This window comes from Tiliqua scincoides, chromosome 10 (assembly GCF_035046505.1).
Source record: "Tiliqua scincoides isolate rTilSci1 chromosome 10, rTilSci1.hap2, whole genome shotgun sequence".
NCBI classification, from domain to species: Eukaryota; Metazoa; Chordata; class Lepidosauria; order Squamata; family Scincidae; genus Tiliqua; species Tiliqua scincoides.
Window position 1 is genome coordinate 27,312,891 of NC_089830.1, and position 19,653 is coordinate 27,332,543.

General features: G+C 55.4%; 1 protein-coding gene across 1 annotated transcript; it reads left to right on the top strand.

The window, feature by feature from the left end:
* Positions 1-208: 208 nt before the first annotated feature.
* LOC136661111 (protein jagged-1-like) lies at positions 209-18,968 on the top strand. Its single transcript, XM_066638131.1, has 14 exons — positions 209-372; positions 3,462-3,764; positions 7,316-7,379; positions 7,517-7,771; positions 8,427-8,487; positions 10,541-10,671; positions 11,389-11,508; positions 12,818-12,952; positions 13,294-13,407; positions 14,340-14,453; positions 14,636-14,682; positions 15,600-15,776; positions 16,065-16,206; positions 16,698-18,968. Exons 1-14 carry the CDS (start codon positions 295-297, stop codon positions 17,060-17,062), a joined length of 2,106 nt encoding a protein of 701 aa, XP_066494228.1. The 5' UTR covers positions 209-294; the 3' UTR covers positions 17,063-18,968.
* Positions 18,969-19,653: the final 685 nt, after the last annotated feature.

A 19,653-nucleotide genomic window follows, 5' to 3' on the forward strand; every position in this document is an offset into this window, starting at 1 on the left:
GACCCGGCCCTGCCCGGAGGGCGGCCGGGAAGGAAGCCTCCGCTCCAGCAGCCGGGAAAGTTTGCTGGGCCGGGCCGGGCCGCTGCTGGAGCTGCGAGGAGGAGGCGGCGGAGGCGGCCACACCCCGCGCCGCGCGTGATGTCAGGCAGGCAGGCGGGCGGGCTGGGGCTGCCGCCGCCGCGCTCCCAGGACCAGCCGGACTCCCCGCGGCCAGCCAGGGCTCCTCCGGCGCCTGCATGCCGCCCGAGGCCGGGCAGGTGCCCCCGCTGAGCGCCCCCGGCTGCCGCCGCCAGCATGAGACGGATCGGGACCCCCGGAGGCGCCGCCAGCCCCCTCCCGCTGCTGCTCCTGCTGCTCCACACGCGGCCCCAGGTGAGCCCCGGCCCGGCCCCCCGCAGTGGAGTGGGGTGGGGGCGACGCAGCTCGGGGGGCCCCGCCCGCGCCAGCCCAGACTCCAGTCCTGTCCCCACTTACCTGCGAGTAAGCCCCGTTGACTGCAGTGGGGCTGACTTCCGAGTAGACATGCACAGCTCGGACTCCGGTGCGGCTCTTCGCCCGTCCGGGGTCGGGCGCGTTGCTGGGCGGGGGCTTCGCTGCCGCTGGGGGGACTCCGGCGCCCTCCCTGCCGCCCGGCAGGTGCTGCTGCTGCTGCTGCTGCTCCCGGGAGCTCGCCGGCTCCGGCGCATGGCGCTCCACGCCCACCTCGGGGCTTCTCTGGCTCGGCCTCCCCAGCCCGAGGCTGTGCGTGCCTACTCAGAAATAAGCCCCACTATAGTCAATGGGGCTTACTCCCAGGAAATTGTGGTTAGGATTGTAGCCTGTGGTCCCGATCCTGTGCGTGGCTACTCAGAAGGAAGTCCCACTGTAGTCTGCGGAGCTTACTCCTAGGAAAGCGTAGCTAGGGTCGGAGCCTGTGCTCGGTGCCGTCTGCCGCTCGCCTTGCGGGGCTCCCACGGAGGCAGCGAGATGCGGGCCGCCAGGGCCCTGCCCGCCTGCCGAGCGCGCTGCTGCGGGGCATCCACGGGGCGGGGGGGACCCACCTCCGCGGCTCTGCTGCCCGGCGGCTCTCGTCCTCGGCTCCGCGCGCCTCGTCTGCTTTCATCCTTCGCACCCGGGGCTGGCTGGCTGGGCAGCGCGCCTCAATTGGTTTACTCGGAAGTAAGACCCAAGCCAGGATGACCCACGCGTCGCTTCTCAGGAGTGGATCCTCTCTTGACCCCCCTCCCCCGCACTTCCTGGGGTGTCGCATGTGCCGGTGGCGTAGCTAGAGGGGGGCAAAGCACTAAGTTTTGCAGGGAGGCTCACCACTAGGCTTGCATGTCGTGGTGGGACTCGCTGCAAAACTTAGTGCTTTGCCCCCCCAATCTGGCTACACCACTGGTTGGCGCGTCACTTCTGTCCCCCAACAAACATGACGCCTCACTTTGATGCTGAAACCCTGGCATCCCCTGCCCCTTCTCCCCCCCCATTGTCTTCAGGATGTCACTATCTGAACTGGAAGCTCCTTGGGGAACAGACCTGCCTTTGTGCATGTTGGCTTTGCTATAGAAATAATAGTATAGCAATTGGAGAGTGACTCATTGGGGTCTTTCTGCACTGCCAGTTTGTCTTGGTTTCATCCCAGCAAAAGCAGCTTTCTTCCAAGGCTCCCTGGGAGTGTAGCTGGAGAAGGCAACTGAGCTGTGCTCCCCACTTCTTCACCCAGCTCTGGTTTCCAGAGTTCCTGGGGGAATGACTGTGAAACCGGTTCAGAGGCAGCCCTGGCTGACTCCAGTGTGGGGCTGGGTAGTGGGGGGCAGGTAGGTTGAGGAAACCCGTGAAGAAGGCCTGTTCTGGAGCCGGAGGAATCCCAGCTGCCCCCAAAGAAAGCCCATTGTTGAGGTCTGTGAGATCTCCTTGGCTTTTCCCCTTGAGGCTCTCACCCTGGTTCTGACAGGGTAGCTCAGGCACCTGCAGTGCTCCACCCCAGAGGTATAGCCGCATCGCCAGGCTTGGGAGTAAGCAGTCACTCCATGCCAGGTGAACTTGGTGACTGCAGCGCTCGCTCGCCTTGGGCCAGCCAGCCCGGGAAGCTGGAAGCTGTGCAGCTGCCCTCCCCCAGAGCTGGCCCTGCAGCGTGACAGCCTCAGATGGTGAGGTGGGTGCCGCTGACAGGGATCAGTGAGCCTTCATCCTTCCCCAGAGAGGTCTGGACACAAAGTATGAAATGTGCATGTCCACCCTGGGGGTTGCAACCAGGGGCTCGATGTGGGGCAGGCCTTGTCAGTGGGTGGGCCTCCACGGATCCACTTGGCGGCCGCCTGGTGAGCAGGAGGGCAGGGAGCAACCTTCCTTCCAATGTGGCCACCTCAGCAGAGGTGAAAGCCTGCCTGAGATCCTTGCAGCAATGCCCTGGAGCCCCAGAAGGGGAGGCAGAGTCAGCTGATTTGGCCCCTGCTCAGCTATGGGCAGGGAGGGAGAGTGGGGGACAGTTTACCCCTTCCTGACCTAGTCTGGGTCTGGCTTACCCTTGCAAGCCCCAGTACATGATTTCTTTGTCACTGGTTGGAAAGTGCAATGTGCATCTACAGAGCGCATTTTCTTGCCCATGGCCACCAGCAGCCTTGCCCATCTTTTTTCCTGTTTGTTACATTTTGGTGCCCCTGAGCATGTGCAAAGAGACGTTCTTTCACTAGTGGGTAGTCCAAGTTGGAAGGCTTAGAGGGCTCTGGAATTATTCCTGGAAGAGGGAGGGTGTGTTTGTGTGAGTGAGAGAAAGAGAGAGAGAGAGACACACACACACACACACACACACAATCTCTCTCTCTCTCTCTCTCTCTCTCTCTCTCTCTCTCACACACACACACACACACACACACACACACACACACACACACACACACACACACGGGAAAATAGTGGGAGGCGAGGCTCACGGCTGCACCTTCTGATGTTGGAATCTTATTTGCTATTGCCAGATATGTGTCAGTGGATGTGGGTTGCAAAAGCTCTCTGCATGTGCTCAGAGGCACCCTTCTTTGAAGAAGCGTTTTGCATAACTGTTGAGTCCAGGCACTCGGAACAGGTTCTGAGCCCTAATCCCAGGCCAAAGTAGCCACATCTGGAGCTTGGTGTTTTGCTCTGAGCAATGTGTGAGGTCCCGAGTTCAAATCCCGGATGAGCCTGTGCAACCAAAGAAAAGAGGGCAGTGCCTTTGAACAAACAACATAAAACTGGATCCTGGCAGGCAGAGCTTCCCAGAGGCATCTGGTGGGCGTCTGTTGGAAACAGGATGCTGCGTTCCTGGATGTTGCCTCCGCCTCCTCCTCCGGGGCATTTCTGATGTTCTTCCCAAAACCGCAGTTGTAATGAGAGGAGTGCCTTTCTTCTGGGGGGGTGGCAGGGTGGGGGCCCTGAGTCTGGGTCCCATGTGCCTTGCAGCTTTGCATCACGCTGACCCCCTGCCTGCTCTGCCCCTCCAGGTCCTCGAAGCAGTGGGCACCTTCGAGCTACAGATCCGTGTGGTCCGCAACGAGAAGGGGGTGCTGGCTGATGGCCGGTGCTGCCGCGGGGGTCTGGATCCCCCCTGCCCCCAGGAGGAGCAGTGCCAGACCTTCTTCCGAGCCTGCCTCAAGGAGTACCAGCTTCGGGCGCTCCCAGGAGGGCCCTGTGTCCTGGGTGCTGCCACCACTCCCGTCCTAGGGGGCAATATCTTCTCTGCCAGTCACCGGAAAGTGCTGGACCACGCCAACAAGATGGTGGTCCCTTTTGACTTTGCTTGGCCGGTAAGACCTTTGGGCTCCTTGTCTCTGGGGAGGAGCAACTGGGGGTGGTGGTGGCTCTGCCTCAGATCTGTAAGGACTGGTGGTGATGCCAGGGGGCACGAAATCTGGACATGATTAGGGGCTCTTGTTGCTTCCTTCACCTGTGGTGAGAGCAGTAGGTCTCTAAGGCTCACCACTAGGAGTACTTCCCTCTGGAGCTCAGAGTAGTATCCAGGACTCCTGGCACTCCAAGTCCAACCTTATTCTAGGCCAGTGTCCTATACTCATAAGAACATAAGAACAGCCCCACTGGATCAGGCCATAGGCCCATCTAGTCCAGCTTCCTGTATCTCACAGCAGCCCACCAGATGCCCCAGGGAGCACACCAGATAACAAGAGATCTCACCCTGGTGCCCTCCCTTGCATCTATACTCAAGCACCAACCTCTCTTCCTCCATGCCCTCCGTCACCATTCCTGAAGGACAGGATGAAGCGATAACAACAAAAAAGGATGACAAATGGCTTTGAAGGGGTAGAATGCAAGCTTTTGAACAGCACAGAACGCTTTGTCATGTTGCCTTGTGCCCAGTCAAGAATGCAGTGACACCCGAAACCTGGCATACTCTGAACCGCCAACCGTTTTCTTGAACCACTGGTCCTTCTCTCTTCTTTGTGGTGGCTGCAGTGGGGCGTGGGCAGGGAGGGGAAAGAAACTCTGAAACCGGAGCCAGCTTCTTTCTTGGGAGAGGGCCCCAGGTGCTGTGGGAGAGGTGGGGGGGAGGGAGCAGGAGGAAAGGGAAAACCAGATGGACTCTGCCTCCCCTCTTTTCCCTGGGGGGAACTGAGGCAGATGCTGAATCTCATTTGACCTATAAATGGGCAAGACTGCTCTTGTATAAACCGCCTCCTTAATGATGTATCGATTTTTGGCACGTCTCTTCAGCTCTCACTCCCTCCCCTGTCAGAAACATGGAAAGGTGTGTGGGTGCATGCTTCTAAGTTCCTCATTCTAATTAATTAGGTCTACACTGGCAGCATCTCCCCCCCCCAACCAGGGAATTAGAGGAGGCACTTCCTGTGCCCTCAAATGCTTGTTGGAGAGGAAAAGGATCCAGTTTCAGAAGTCCCAGGTTTTCCCTCCACTGTGGCATGGTGAAGGGAAAAGCTGCACCTTGAAAAATTCTCCCTCCTAACCAAAAGCAGAAAGTCTGCAGGGGAAAGCTGGGGAGAGTGCTGTCTTCAGATGGAGACAATTCTCAGCACTCTCTCCAACCTGCAGTTCTTAGCAGGACCAGCCCTGCCATGAAGCCAAGTGAGGCTGGCGCCTCAACTAGCAGATTGGTGGCTTGTCCCCCTCCATCTGCCCACACACCTCCTCTACTTCTCTCTCTCCTGCCTTGTGGCTTGGAAAAGGAAGAAGGTGGTGGAATGGAGCGGGTGGGACAGATGCTTCTCCTGTCCTCCACACTTCCTCTTCCGCTCAGTCACCCTCTTCCTTTTCCAGTCCTGGAGTGGGAGGGGTAGAGACTGAAACATCACCAGCTAAAGGAGGGCCATATTTGGCAGGCTCCTCAGCATGGGGGGCTTGGAGGTCTTTGACCAACCCTAACTCCTAGCACTCTTTAGAGGAAGCCCTGACAAGGAAATTATTATCAAAACGCTGCATATTTGTAATGTTGAAAAGACCAGAGTCTCTGACTCAGACCCAGGGCAGGGCTTAGCCAGGAGTGAGCAACATAGAGCATGTGCAGAGTGCTGTGTTTTGGGACTCATAACTGCAATGCCACCCTACAAATGCTGCAAAGGGTTGTATTTTTGGACCTGGGGATGACCTTGTAAAGCAGAATTTTTGGCAGATGTTGCACACAGCACAAAGGGGTGTGTGTGTGTGTGTGTGTGTGTGTGTGTGTCTGGGGATTTCCAGTGCTGGGAGGGAAGGGCAGTAACCCTGTAGTTACTCCCTCCCCCTTCTGTAAAACCTTTGTATTACTCAACCCATCTCTCCCAAGGGGGGGGCAGAGAAGAAGAGTGAGATCAGGAGATAAATAACTTAATTAAACTCTCTCTCCTTAATTGATGCAAAGTCACTTCCCTTCCCTCGGATGTGGAGCTCTCCTCCCCACACCAGACAATGACTTAATTTTTCACAGCCGTGTGACTCTCCTCGGCCACACCGAGGCCCTGCGAACAGACAGCCAGACAGGTCTGTGGTTGGAGCAAGCTTTGCACCATGCAGACTGGGCCCGCTGCGGGGGGGGGGGGGGCACAGAGTAGCAAGCTTCCGCTGTCCAATCTCTGAGAGGAGAGGTGGTGCAACCTGCAGTTCTTAGCAGGTTCCTGCAGTTCTTAGTGAAAACTGCAGTTAGTAAAAACTGGGAACAGTTTTCACTAAGCTGTGGCACTGGCTGCGATGACTCAGAGGTGTCACAAGGCACTCTGCACATGCTCTCTGGCAGTTTCCTAGGTCAGGGCCCTGGAGTGCAGAATAAATTAAGTGCACATCAGCATTTTTTCCCCCCAACATACATCATCAGGGATGTCACTGTATGTATGGGGCAGACATACAGCCCAAGCCTATGCATGACTACTTATAAGTATGTCCCCATTATGGTCAATGGGGCTTACTCCCAGGTAAGTGTGAATAGGATTGCAGCCCTAGTTTTATTTTTCACATTTTTTATACCACCCTTCCTCCATGGAGCTCAGAGTGGCGTACATGGTTCCTTCCCACTTTTGTCTTCACAACAACCCTGTGAGGTAGGTGAGGCTGAGAGTGACTGGCCCAAGGTCACCCAGGAAGCTTCATGGCTGAGTGGGATTTGAACCAGGCTCTTCTAAGTCTCCCATCCAACACCAGAACCACGACGCCATCCTGGCCTAGTTGAATCCCTGGTAGCCCCAGCGAGGCCAGGTAAAGACTCTCTCTGCCTGAAACTGCTACTGCCAGCCAGTATTGGACCCCACTGAATTTCGTGGTCCAAAGAACGGACTCCGTTTGCAGCAGGTTCACACAGCCATATCTGTTCAGGGATGAGGCTGGCCAGTGGAGCAGTCAACTCATTTGCCAAGGTCCCAGGTGGGCTGGTCTGAGCCTGTCAGATTTCAACTTGTGGGCCAAATACTGCAGCCCATTGGGGAAGGCATCCTTTGCTGAAGTCACCCATCTGCCTTCAGTCCTATCTGAGAGGTGTGCAAGCAGAAGGCAGGCTACAAGCAGAGTGGCTGGAGAAGGACTGGGTTGGCACCCAAGGTTTTTGTGCCTTACATGGATGCCTTTTCCAAAGTCTCCCAGCTCTTACTTTTGTATTCTTTCTTCATCCAAACCGTTGTTCCCTGAGCCTGCAACCTCTTTGCGTGCCTCAGTCTCCCTCCCTCTAAAATGGGTGTAATTGTTTGCCTCTGATCCCTGCCCTTGTCCCACATCCAAATTCCCAGGCATGGTGGTGTCAGGAGAGTGCATTTCCTTTCATCCTCCCCCACTCCGTGTTTCTGTTCCCAGCCTGGGAAATGTTGCATTCCCAGGGCTCCCCCCCCCCGTCTCCTCGGATAACCATGTGCCTCTTTCCTCCTAGCGTTCGTACTCCCTGGTCCTGGAAGCCTGGGATGCTGCCAATAGCTCTGATGTTACCACCCAAGGTAAGGATCTTCCCTGTTGGAGACCTGGAAAACCCCCAGTCAGGAGCTGGGATAGCACTTGTCCTGAGGTGTGTGTGGAAATCAGACAGGCAGTGTTGTGAGTGGCACCTCCACAATTTGGCGCCCTCTGTTTACAGGAGGAGGGCAGCTGATGGAGAGGGTGACCCGCTCGGGCATGCTGAACCCCGGCGAGGGCTGGCAGGACTTGAGGCACCATGGCCGCAGCACCTCGCTGGAGTACCGGGTGCGGGTGCGTTGCCAGGAGCACTACTACGGCCCGGCCTGCAACCTCCTGTGCCGCCCCCGTGACGACTTCTTTGGGCACCACAGTTGTGACGCTGTGGGCAACAAGGTCTGTCTGGACGGCTGGACGGGAGACGAGTGCAAGCGGGGTATGTCCCGGAATGACTATGTGGCTGACGCAGGTGGGGGGGGCAAAATGGAGCCACAGGGGGAGAGAACCCAGGAGTCCTGCCGTGCAACGTACTGCTAGGCATCACTTCCTGTCCAGATCTGGGGACAGCAGCCTGTGCCTCTGGCTCTAATCCTCAGCATCCAAAATCTGGGGCAAGAACTCCCAGTCCTGTTCCAACATTCCCAGCTGCTCCCTCTTTAACCACTGAACTGGAATTAGAACCCAGTACTCCTAGAGGCTCCCAGATCCAATTTTATGAGACATGGTTCAGGACCACTGGGAATTAACCTTGATGCTCAGACCCTCTGTGGGTCTATATTATTACCTTGCAACCCCCTTTTCTGCACATCCTTTTGCACACCACCCCGGGGTCTTTCTTTCCTCTGAGAGCTCAGCAAAACATACAGGAACGCTGGCTTCTTCTTCACCTGTTCACGGAACAGATAGCAGGTGATGGGAATAGCCCACCTACACCTGAGACCTAGAACTGTGATTCATCCTGAGCTTGCTGGAGGAATTCAGTGCAAGGCCCCTTTGTGTCTTTATCTCCCAGCCATGGCACCCCCAACTGACCCTTCCCCCTGTGGCTGTGTGCTCACATATTCTCCCCCCCCCCCACTGGTTTCTTGCAGCAATTTGCCGCCAGGGGTGTCATGAAACGCATGGATTTTGTGAAGTTCCCGGCGAGTGCAGGTTAGTGGAGTGGGACACCGATGGGGAGGGGGAACGCTGTCGAGATTGATGGGCTGGTGTGGGTTCCCAGGTCTGCATCGCTTCTTTGCTGCATACAACTCTTAATGCTGCTAGTCCTCAGTGAGTGTCCAGAGCAGTAATGATAATTGAAGGTAGCAATGGTTTCCTGCTGTACAATTTCAAACTTGGAATTGCTCATTGGTGACTTGTCATGTATGTTCCCATTTCATCACCCTCTGCTTTTGTCAGTGATAGAAAGGAAAATCCTCTACAAGATTGGTTTTCCTTATGAGGAGAGAACAGGGCTGGCCAACTGAGGTCAGCATGAGGCCAACTGAGGCTGTTGCCTCAGGTGGGGGCTTGGCAGAGATGCCTGTCTGCACCCACACGCCCACCTCCACTGTTTCTCCCACTCTCAGGGTTCAAAAAGCAAAGAAGGAAATCTAGAGGAGAAGAGAGAGGTGGTGACATTCAGTCCCATCCATGCTTCCTTGGAGCCCGCTTGCAAACATGCTTGTGGCCCCCACAGGCTACATTAGAACCCACCCAGCTCTTTTTCTCTCCAGCTCCCACCCAAGCAGGTAGCGCCATGTGCTCCCAGGTGCCTCTAGGCACTGGCTGGCAGTGCTCATTAGAAGAACCTCCTCTAGCCACCGACAGCCATTGAGGAAGCACCTCGGTGTCATTTAGACCACAGAGAAGTTGTCCCTGCCTTGATTAAAGTCTGCAGTCTCATTCCTGTCACCAGATTTAATTTTTTCCCTTGGTCACTTTGGAATTTCTAAAAGCTTCCTGCAAATAGAGGAGTGGAGCGCGGGGATTTTGCTGTGTATCCCCTTTTTCTTTGCTCCTCCGCACACAAGCCAGTTTCGGGCAAAGCCTGATGGGTGGAAGCCTGGAAGCTCAACCCTGTTGCAGGGCAATGCCTCCAGGGCACAGAACAGCCTGCCAAGCCCAGCTGGGAGGAGAGGGAAGTGTTGAGTCCCAAACCTGGAAAATGAAGTCATCCTCAGATTTGTGGACTGATAAGAATGGGGTGTGGTGGTGGTGCTTGAGGAAACCGGGTCATGGGGCAGCACAGCCACTGATTTTAGCCACTGGTCAGAGACCTCATCGGCCCCCCACACACAGGTGAGGATGGGACCCAGGGGTCCTGTTCATATTTGGGGGGAAAAAAATTGACAGTTCATGGAAATGGCTGCTAGCTGAATGAGCAGCTCCATGGTGGCTTAGAGACGCTCGGAGATTAGACAGATGTTCGATGCACCCAGAACATAAGTTCTGCAGGGTCAGGCCAACGGTCCGTGTAGTCCAGCAGCCTGTTCCTACCCCATTTGTCTTCTGGAGCTGACCATGAAAGTGAACGGAACGGTGCTCTCTTGCTGTTGCTTCTCAGCAACTAGTGTTCAGAGGTAGATTACCCTGCATGTGGAGTTTCCGTGGCACAATCAAGGTCGATAGCCATGACTGGACTCTGGGCTTCTCTGTGAGTGTGCCCATGTAGCTTGCCCCTCCCCTCCAAACTTCTGCTCCACCCTTTTCCAGTTCAAGGAGTAGGATGAGGGGGGGTAGCATTTGTCACACCAAGAGGTCTTAGGCAGGCCCTGGGCTCAGGTCCAGGTTCCAAGAGATTGGTTGGCAACCTTCAGTCTCGAAAGACTATGGTATAAGCCTACAGCACCCAGTATTCCCAGGCGGTCTCCCATCCAAGTACTAACCAGGCCTGACTCTGCTTAGCTTCTAAGATCAGACGAGATCGGGACATAGTGTTCAGTATAGGGAGATGGTTGGCAACCTTCAGTCTGGAAAGACTATGGTAGAAGCCTACAGCGCCCGGTATTCCCAAGGTCTCCCATCCAAGTACTAACCAGGCCTGACCCTGCTTAGCTTCCGAGATCAGGCATGTGCAGGGTAACAGTTGCTGCTTCCAAGAGATTGTAGGCCTGAGTTCCGTTCCAGTCTGCAGAATCCCTGCCCAAGCTGCTTTTTGGACCCCCAGTTTCCCGCCACCTTACTCCACGGGCTCTGAGTGCCTCCGTCCTTCCCCTCACAGGTGCCACTATGGCTGGACGGGCCCATTGTGTGACAAGTGCATCCTCTTCCCAGGCTGCGTTCACGGGAGCTGCACTGAGCCGTGGAAGTGCGACTGCGAGACCAACTGGGGCGGCCTCCTGTGCGACAAGGGTGGGTCTCGGCTTTCTGGGCATGCTCGGCAGAGTGCAACTTGGCAGCCCCGAGGCACGTCCGTGCTGACTGTCTAGACTTGCAGACGCTGCCCGGATTTGGGGTTCACTTAAGAGGCCATTGTTGAGATCTAGCCCCCTCCCTCCCCACCTCCAACAGAAGGTCACAGCGAAGGTGAAAGGGGGTACCTGCCCTTTTTCAGTGGGGCATCACTTTGTAGGAACATTTTGTTTTCAAACACCTCATGAACAATGTGCCTGACATGGGCTGCATGCCACAAGCCAGTGGCACACATGTCTCTGGCATGCAGTTGATTTGGGCTGCAGGAGGTCTGAGGCAGCCATGCTTCTAGGCTGACCTTTGCTGCAGTATAATGGGAGACAGATGTGTGTGCTTCTGGCTGGGAATCACCTTTTTACCTGCAATATTATCTATGGGGCTGCACTGCAGGGCTGTTGTGAGCCACTTGCTCATCCATCCCCAACCCCCAGTCCCTTTGAACTGCAGTCTGGGGCTAGTGGACTGTACTGGCGTGACAACATTTCACATGTTATTCCCAAACTGCAGTGCCCCCTTGTCTGATGCTGCTATTTGTAGCCTCTGAGTCAGGAGCTGGTGGTGCTGCCGAGAAGCCTGGAGGGAAGGGTGCCTGATCTGGAACTGCTTGGTGGCCTGGGTGCTTCACATTTACATGCCTCTGCTCCTCTCCTCACCCAGATCTGAACTACTGTGGGTCGCACCAGCCATGCCAAAATGGAGGCACCTGTGCCAACAAGGAACCCAATGAGTATGAGTGCCTCTGCCCCAAGGGGTTCCATGGCAGGAACTGTGAAGATGGTGAGTGGGGGGGGGGGGGGCTGGCAGAGCCTGTTCTGAACACAGAGTGGCCAAGGCTCAGGAGCACATTACCGGAAGCTTCTTTCTGCTCATGGCTATGGAGAGGTTCAGTTGCTTTCAGCAGCAGCTGCAGCAGTTCTTGGTTCAGAAGTCAGGAGAAGCCCAGATTTCCCAAGCCGTGATGTGTATGCGCAACCTCCTGATTTTAGAAATGGGCTATGTCAGATGCAAGGGAGGGCACCAGGATGAGGTTTCTTGTTATCTGGTGTGCTCCCTGGAGCATTTGGTGGGCCGCTGTGAGATACGGGAAGCTGGATTAGATGGGCCTATGGCCTGATCCAGTGGGGCTGTTCTTATGTTCTTATGTCTGGTGGGCCTCTGTGAGATACAGGAAGCTGGACTAGGTGGGCCGTGGGCCTGATCCAGCGGGGCTCTTCTTATGTTCTTATCCCAGTGCATCGGCAAGCCTTCAGTTTCTGGAGGGGCAAGGCCTCTCCTTTCCTCCGAAGCTGTTTTCTCAGCTGTACGATGTGGGAGACTGGAAGTGAGGAGCCTGCCTGCTGCAGGACCTTGGAGGGGAGTGAGGGTGTGTGCATGACAGTCTGGGGAAGGAACATCATTCCTGCCTACGCCTCAAAGGGGGAAGCGGGTCAGGGAGCTGGTGGGGCGGGGCCGAGAGATGGGCCGGACACCAGGGTTTCATTTCCACCTCTGATTTGGGGAGTGGTTAGGGGAGGAACCCTCTGTTAAATCTGTCTGGGTTCTTTGATTATTGAGTTGTGTGTTCTTTTAAAAAGCAACCACCCCCCCTTTCAGTGTCAAAGGTCACAGAACTGCTGATAATAAGGATTTAAACAGTCCAGAGGAATGAAACTATAGGGAAAGAGCAGCACAGCGGAGTCAGCAGGGATACAGAGAATGGGAGGAGCAGAAGTACCCCAAATCGAAACAAAATCATCCAACGAGACCTAGTCAAGGCAGTAACGAGCACAGAATTTTGTGCCCTGCCTCTGGGAGAAGTGGGGCTTGGAAGCATTGAGGGGTGAACAAAACTTCTTCTTTTGATGCTGGGGCTATTTTAACAAGGTTGCCTCCCACCTGGTTGCCTCTGGTGAGTTCAGAACTGCCTCCAGGTGACCAGATGGGAGCACTTTGGCAAGAGTTGGTCCTTTAACTTTGATGCCAACTAATGCAGGTATGTGAGGCAAGCTGGCTAGCAGGTCTCTCTGTGGGCTAGTCACTTCTGCTGACTCGTCATTGGCTGATCTGCCTTTAAAGCCCCTGCCTCTTCTCCTTTGGCTGTCTCCAGCTCTCCTTCCCTCCCCTGTGGCTGAATTCACCTGCACCTCGGGGCTGTGTTCCAATGGTGGGACGTGTCTCAAAAGCGCTTCTGGCTCCCGGTGTGTGTGTCCCCCAGGATGGAGCGGGGACTTGTGCCAGAATGGTAAGAGGCTTCCAGCTTGGGGACCCCCCACCCAGGGAATGGGGCAGGGAAGGGAGGTGGGTGGGAACCTCACTTCTCCCAAGGCTGGGAAGATCTTACATTCTAAACCTGCATGCAGAGCTCCGCCAAAGCAGCCTTTCAAATTGGAGCCGCAGCCGTTGGGCAGTTTGTAGGTGCCTTGTAGAAGCTGTTTTCCCCTAGCACAGTACCAGAAGTTGGGTCCCCAGTGGACCTGAGTCCGATGCCTTTCAAGGAGAGTGAGACATATTCGAGGAGGAAGAGGGCAGAGTCTAGCACTGGCTATTAGCTCTGATGGCTAAATGTGAACTCCCACTTCCTAGAAGTGACTGACTGTCTCTCGGAGCCCTGCAGTCATGGAGGAAGTTGCAGAGACCTTCCAGCTGGCTTCAAGTGCCTCTGCCCACCTCAGTGGATGGGGAAGACCTGCCAGATTGGTGAGAATTTTGTCCGTCTGTGGTCCTAACCCCCTCCTGTGCCCCCACCCCCACGTTTCACACAGACCCCCCTGTCCCCAGGCTATGTGTGTGGTTTTCCTTCTGCCTCCCACCCCTCCTCTCTCTCTTGTGTGGTGACTTCCCTGTTTGTCAGCATTCCGAGGCTGATCCGTCATCCTCAGAAGTTGGACTTCTTGTGCTCATTCTATGACCTCCCAACAGAACCTGCTGGTGGCAACTGGAGGGCTTGGAGGTGGCAGGCAAAATGCTGTGAGCCTGTAAGATGTCAGAGACTTTCTGCATCACTTTGGGATGGTGGCACAGCCAGAGAGGATGCAAAGCACTAAGTTTTGTAGGAAGCCTCACCGCAGTCTTCAAGCAGCTTATCCCCCTCCCCTTCAGAGCCAGGCATTTGCCTCTCTTTTGCTCCCACCACCCAGAATGGCTCCAAAGGGGAGGGGCCGCTGGAATACTGTGATGAAACTCCCTGCAAAACTTACTGCTGTGCACCCCCTCTAGCTACGCCACTGCTTTGGGATTTATTTATTTTTTGCCATTCCTATGAGTGAAAAGTGAAAAAACAGCATCCTTGTTTTTTTTTCCCAAGCCAGCCAGACTGCATTAGGAGACCCTGGCCACAAATTCCGGCAGAATTAGGGTTTTGTTCTTTGCTTGGGTGCCTTGTGGATTCACTGATGGAATTCAGTCATCACCCCAAGAAGCGGGGATGGCCACCCGAACAGGACTGGATGCAGTGACTCTGGCTGGGTGAAGTTTGGGTACTAGTCCGATCCCAGAATTGAGCCCCCACGCTCAGAGGGAGGTCACAGAATGAGCAGAAAAAGTCCAACTGCAGAGGGTGAATGAGGGAAGCAGGATGTTGGGCGAGGCAGACTTTTGAACGAATCCAGCTGTGCCCTCCTTGTTTCCAGATGTGAACGAATGCCAGAGGAACCCCTGCCTTCACGCCCGCGGGTGCAAAAACCTCATTGGGGGCTATTTCTGCGACTGCCTGAAAGGCTGGACTGGACCAAACTGCAGTGTCAGTGAGTGAGGGAGCTCCACTCGGGTTGGGGGCGGAAAGGAAAGCTTGGTCCAGCAGGGGTGCGGCAAGCTGGACTCGAGAGAGGCTGGCTGCAGCTTCATGGCAGCAGGCTGGCAGGCGGCGCCCACCATCACAACTCCTCCTTCTCTTCCTTCACCTGTTCCCTTTCCTCTTTCTGGATAGGAGAGAACCTGTGCCAGGGGCGGTGCCACAATGGAGGGACCTGCCAGGTAGGTGTGTGGGTGTCTGTGTGGACCAGCAGGTGGAATTGTCCACAGAATCGAGGATCAGCCCAGTTCTGTCCTGAGAAAACCACCGTAGTTTGCCCCCACCAAGACTTGCATAGCCTCACTCCAGCCCCATGGGCTTGTTGGCTTCTTGTAGGGCTATCACCTGCTCCCATTCAAAGAGCATGTTTTTAGGGGAAACGGTGTCACTTGATTAATTGGGGGTGCCTGTTCCAGCTCTTAAAATGCTTTTTTGATTGAGGGCCCAATCTTATCCAACTTCCTAGTGCCAATGCAAGCGCCATGCAACGAATATTTCCTTACCTTGAGGAGACCTGCATTGCTGCTCCCCTGCTGCAGGATGCCGCGCCCACCCCGTTGGCATGGCTGCATCAGTGCTGGAAAATTGGATAAGACTGGGCTCTGAGACATCTAGCCAATTAGTCAACTATAGGGACAGCCTTACTATTCTTGGGATGATAGAGGTCACAGTGTTGCCAGGCTCTGACCCCGAGATCCAGGCTATGCACTGTCTGGGTGTGCCTTCTGCCTCCTTCCACCAACCTCTTCCCCACCACCCCCAAGCTGCCCCTTCCGTGGTGGTGTAGCTGGAAGGGGGCGGAGCACCCATGGCAGGGAACTTCAGCACAGCGGGCAAGCGGCCCCTCCCTTCGGAGCCATTCCCGGCAAAGGGGGGGGCAAAACAGAGCCATACGGCTCTGTTTTGCCCCCCCTTTGCCGGGAATGGCTCCGAAGGGAGGGGCCGCTTGCCCGCTGCGCTGAGGCTCCCTGCCAGGGGTGCTCCACCCCCCTCCAGCTATGCCACCGCCCTGCCACAAACTCTCTCTGAGTGTTCAACTCTCAGCTGTTTAGAAGCAGTTGCTCCCATCTCTCTCTTTCTTCCCACCCTGACCGAACAGGTGAAAGATGGCAGACCCAGCTGCTCCTGCTTGGCGGGATACACGGGCACAGAGTGTGAGACAGAGCTGGGTGCCTGTGCCAGCGCCCCCTGCCTGCACGGAGGGGAATGCCAGGAGACCGAGGGCAAGGCTCTCCACTGTCGCTGCCCATCTGGTTTCCGTGGCCATCGCTGTGAGGTAACTCTCTCTCTCCCTGGGCTGTGGGTCTTTTTTTTAATTTTATTTTAGCAAAGCATCTTTGCCAGCCCCCTGAGATCTCTAGACAACCAAGGGGGCTTTAGGCAGTGCTTCCTTTCTTCTTAAAAGTCAAGTTTCTAGCCCCTAAGACAAGTTGAAAAGTCTATGAGTTGCTCAGAACCTGGGTGGGTGTCTGGATATGATCCCCTCTTAGCCCCTCCCCGTGGCTTGTGGAAGAGGAATAAATTATGGTTATGGACCTTCATTCATGTCCCTTTTTTGTTCCAGATTCTTGTGGACCTCTGCTCACCAAACCCTTGTCCAGAAGGCACCTCCTGCCTGGGTGGAGGAGGCAGCTACGTTTGCTCCTGCCCTGAGGGTGCGATTTGCCAGGCACTGCAAGAGCCCTGCCTGGAAGGGATGTGTCAAGGTAGGTGCTTGGAGCTGTCGCAGAGCCCGAGATGGTACAATAGGGTGATGCTATCTGAGAGGGCTGTTGCAACCTGTGCTGGTGATATCTGGCACACCTTGGAAGCGCTCCTGGTTGCGAAGGGCAGTCTTTGTTGGAACCTGTCCATGCCTTTCTGATGTCCCTTCCCAGTTTGCACTCTGAGCTCTCATACACCTTATTGGCTACTGGAGCCTGTTGTGGAGATCGGTCAAAGACGTAATTCCTTTGGACCTCTCAAGCAATCAGCCTTGTGCCCAGTCTGATAGGGAGGGTGTCAATTGCCCCAGCTACTACACCTTGAGGGGGTGTCCGGTGGTACCTTTCAGAGGCCTCATGAGGCCTGAGGGAGGGAGTGAAAGGGGTTGTTAAATTTATGGGCCCCAGGTGCCCATACCTGGGACAAGAAAGGGATTTTGAGGTTAGGTCATTGAAGCCACTGCTAGCCTCACTCCAGATCCTCTCCCTCCTAGGGGCCATCAGTGCCACCGTCCTCTATGCGGTGCTGCCCTTAGTGCTGCTCCTGGTGCTGGCAGTCCCTGTCTCGGCATTCCTGGCACTCTGGATCCATCGCAGATCTCGACAGACCCCACCAGCGCCGCCAGAACCTGTCTCCAACAACAGCCTGCAGCCCGATTCCATGCACCTCATCCGCAACATCACCCACCCTGGCGATGCCGAGCAAGGGGTGAGGGAGGAGGGGGTGGCGGCCAAGGCAGGGCTCCCCCCAGCCTTGCGCCCCCTTGCCGGTCTTCCAAAGACGGACATCTCCAACGAGGAGAGAGCCAAGCTGAACAGACTCAACACCGGCCCGGACTTGCGGAGGCCTTCGCTCTGACCGAGGGAAAGGGAGGAGTGTGGTAGCCAAGCTGTATGGAAAGGGGGCACAGGGGACAGAGACCCTGTGGAGAAGTCCCTCAGCACTGGGATCGAGTGCTGTCAGCATAAGGACAGAGCCCCCAAAGCACCTCCCTGGATCTTCTGGCCTCTTTTGTACCTCTCCAAGTTTGCAACATCGACACCAGAGCTCCGACATGGAGGGCAGTAATGCGAGTCTGAATCTCATTTCACCCTCAGAGGAAGGGCTCAGCTTAGGACAGGAATGGACAGGATCTTTGGAATGCCAGGCATTGTCTGGCAGAAGTTCAACAGGTGGGGTTGGTGGATGATCTCAGACAGACAGTTTTGGGAACGCTGAATCTGTGGATGTGAAGGAGGCTGCCTCAGCCTCTAAGTCTGGTCAGGCAAAATGGAAGCCAGGAAGAGTTGATGTCTCTGCTTCCTTTGTTGGACTTTTTACTGGGTGACTGGAGGCCTGGATGGTCGCCTTGCCCAGTTTTTAGCTCCTAACAGTCTAAAGGGAAGACCAAAACACGAAGAGTAGTGCAATGGCCGGAGGGGCTGCGCCACACTGGTCTAAATCTGGCCATTGATTGCAGCCAAGTCTGGACAGGAACATGCTGTGTGACATGCGGGACAAGTGCATGCTGAGAAACTCGAGAGCCATCTCTGTATCACTCCATGATGCTGGAGGATTGCCCCGTGACCGAGCTTTGCCAACTGTTGCTAGTCCCGATGCATTGCAGAGGGTGTGTTGAACAGAGACATAGGAAAGGCCTCGCAGGACCAGTTATGCTGACTGCTTTGTGCCACGGGTGCAGAAACCAAGATCTGCCTCGCTGGATAAAGCCAACATCCGTGTGCTTCAGTCTCTGACAGAGACCAGCTAGGCAACTCAGGGAAATGCCCATGCAGGGCAGAAGGCGTTCCCTGGTGGCATCTCATGGTTGGAGGTATCAAGCTTTGGAACACGGAGGTTCCATTTGAAATTGTCAAGCTTTGGCAGACTCTTTTCTGTGGGTCTGACTAGTCTACCAACAGCTCCTGGGGTGCATCTAGCCTCCCCCCCCCCCAGTCTGCCCTGTGCCTCATAGGCAACTTCAGGGGCAAGAGATGGGTCTGAAACAGCAGTAGCTGTACTAAGGGAGGGGGGCTGTGGCCCTCACACTTGACCCTTGGCCAAGAACACTAGATGCTAACCAAACCCAGTTTTAAGAACCTGGAAAGCACTCTCCAAACTCTGAGAGTAAGGGAGGCTCAAACTGAGCCCAGGAATCCAACTCCAGATGAATCCCAGGGCAACATACCGGGCTGTTGCAGGTGGACAGCAGATCAGATGCAGAGGTGATGATCCATCCCTGCTGCAAAGCAGGAGGGCAGAGTGAGAAAACAGTGGCAGAAGGAGAGAAAGCCCCCTTCTTCTCCCCTGGGGTACAGCTATGTTCCAGGACTGCCAAATGAGCCTATCGGTCTGGGAGCAGCAACTGAGCAAGCAGCTCAGTGGTCCCAGGACTTGGGCTTGATGGCACATGGCGTAACCCATGTGCTGAACCAAAACAGGTTTCAGTCTGGCCAACACCTCAGTGGGACCCCCATGAGCTGCCTGGAGTGCTGAGGTGGAAGAAGGCGGTGACATTTCTACCCTGCCAAGCTAAATACAAATGACATTGACTGAGACAGAGCAGGAGAGAAGCGGCTTGGCTTCGCCCCACCCAGCAACACACACTCTTTGCCGTGGGTACCGACCATGTGTCTTAACTGGTGTGGAGCAAACTTGCAGCACAAGTCTAGGCATGTCTACTCAGAAGTAAGTTTCGTTGAGTTCAAGGGGACCTACTCCCAGAACTGTGCATGGGATTGTGCTACCATGTGAAAACTCAGCAGATTCCGTCCTGCGATTGTCTTTGGTGCTGCATTTTTTCTTTGGGGGGGGGGGGTTTCCATAGAGACATGGCAACATTTGCTTTGGCAGCCCTGGGGAAGTGTCTGCATTTGTGAGGTGGAAACTTTGAGAAGGGGGAAAGCGGGCCAAGGCACGGCATCCTGCCCTCCGGAGGCCCACAGCCAAGGCTGGTTGCTGTGAGGGCTGCTGCTGTCACACCCCCTTCGCCTCTAAACTGGCAAGCAGGGATTCTTGGTAGCATTGGGGGAGAGGGCAGATTTGGCGCCAGCAGTGGTGTAGCTAGAGGGGGGGTGCAAAGCACTAAGTTTGTAGGGAACGAATGCCTCCGTTTTGCCCCCCCACCTGAAATGATTCCAAGGGGGAGGGGCTGTTTGCATGCTGTGGCAAAGCTCCCCGCAAAACTTAGTGCTTTGCACCCCCTCTAGCTACGCCACCACAGTCACCTGTTGCTGATCCAAATTCAAGGCCCCCACCTTCTAGTTTCAGTTGGGCACGTGTGAGGGTCGTGATTCTGATTTATGAATGACCTTGACTCGGATTCATCCCGTAAATCTTAAAGTGGCTCCCTGTACAGATTTGGGAGTGGGTGGTGGATGGAAACGGGTAAGTAGATGGGTAGTGCCAACAGCCTCACCAACTCTAGCTGGGAGTGGGCTGGATGTATTTAAGTTCTAATGTACTGATGT

Coding starts and splice junctions, on each gene's coding strand:
- LOC136661111 (XM_066638131.1), top strand. CDS start 295: ATGAGACGGATCGGGACCCCCGGAGGCGCCGCCAGCCCCCTCCCGCTG. Junction 13,408..14,339: donor GGGGAAGACCTGCCAGATTG/GTGAGAATTTTG, acceptor CCTTGTTTCCAG/ATGTGAACGAATGCCAGAGG. Junction 14,454..14,635: donor TGGACCAAACTGCAGTGTCA/GTGAGTGAGGGA, acceptor CTTTCTGGATAG/GAGAGAACCTGTGCCAGGGG.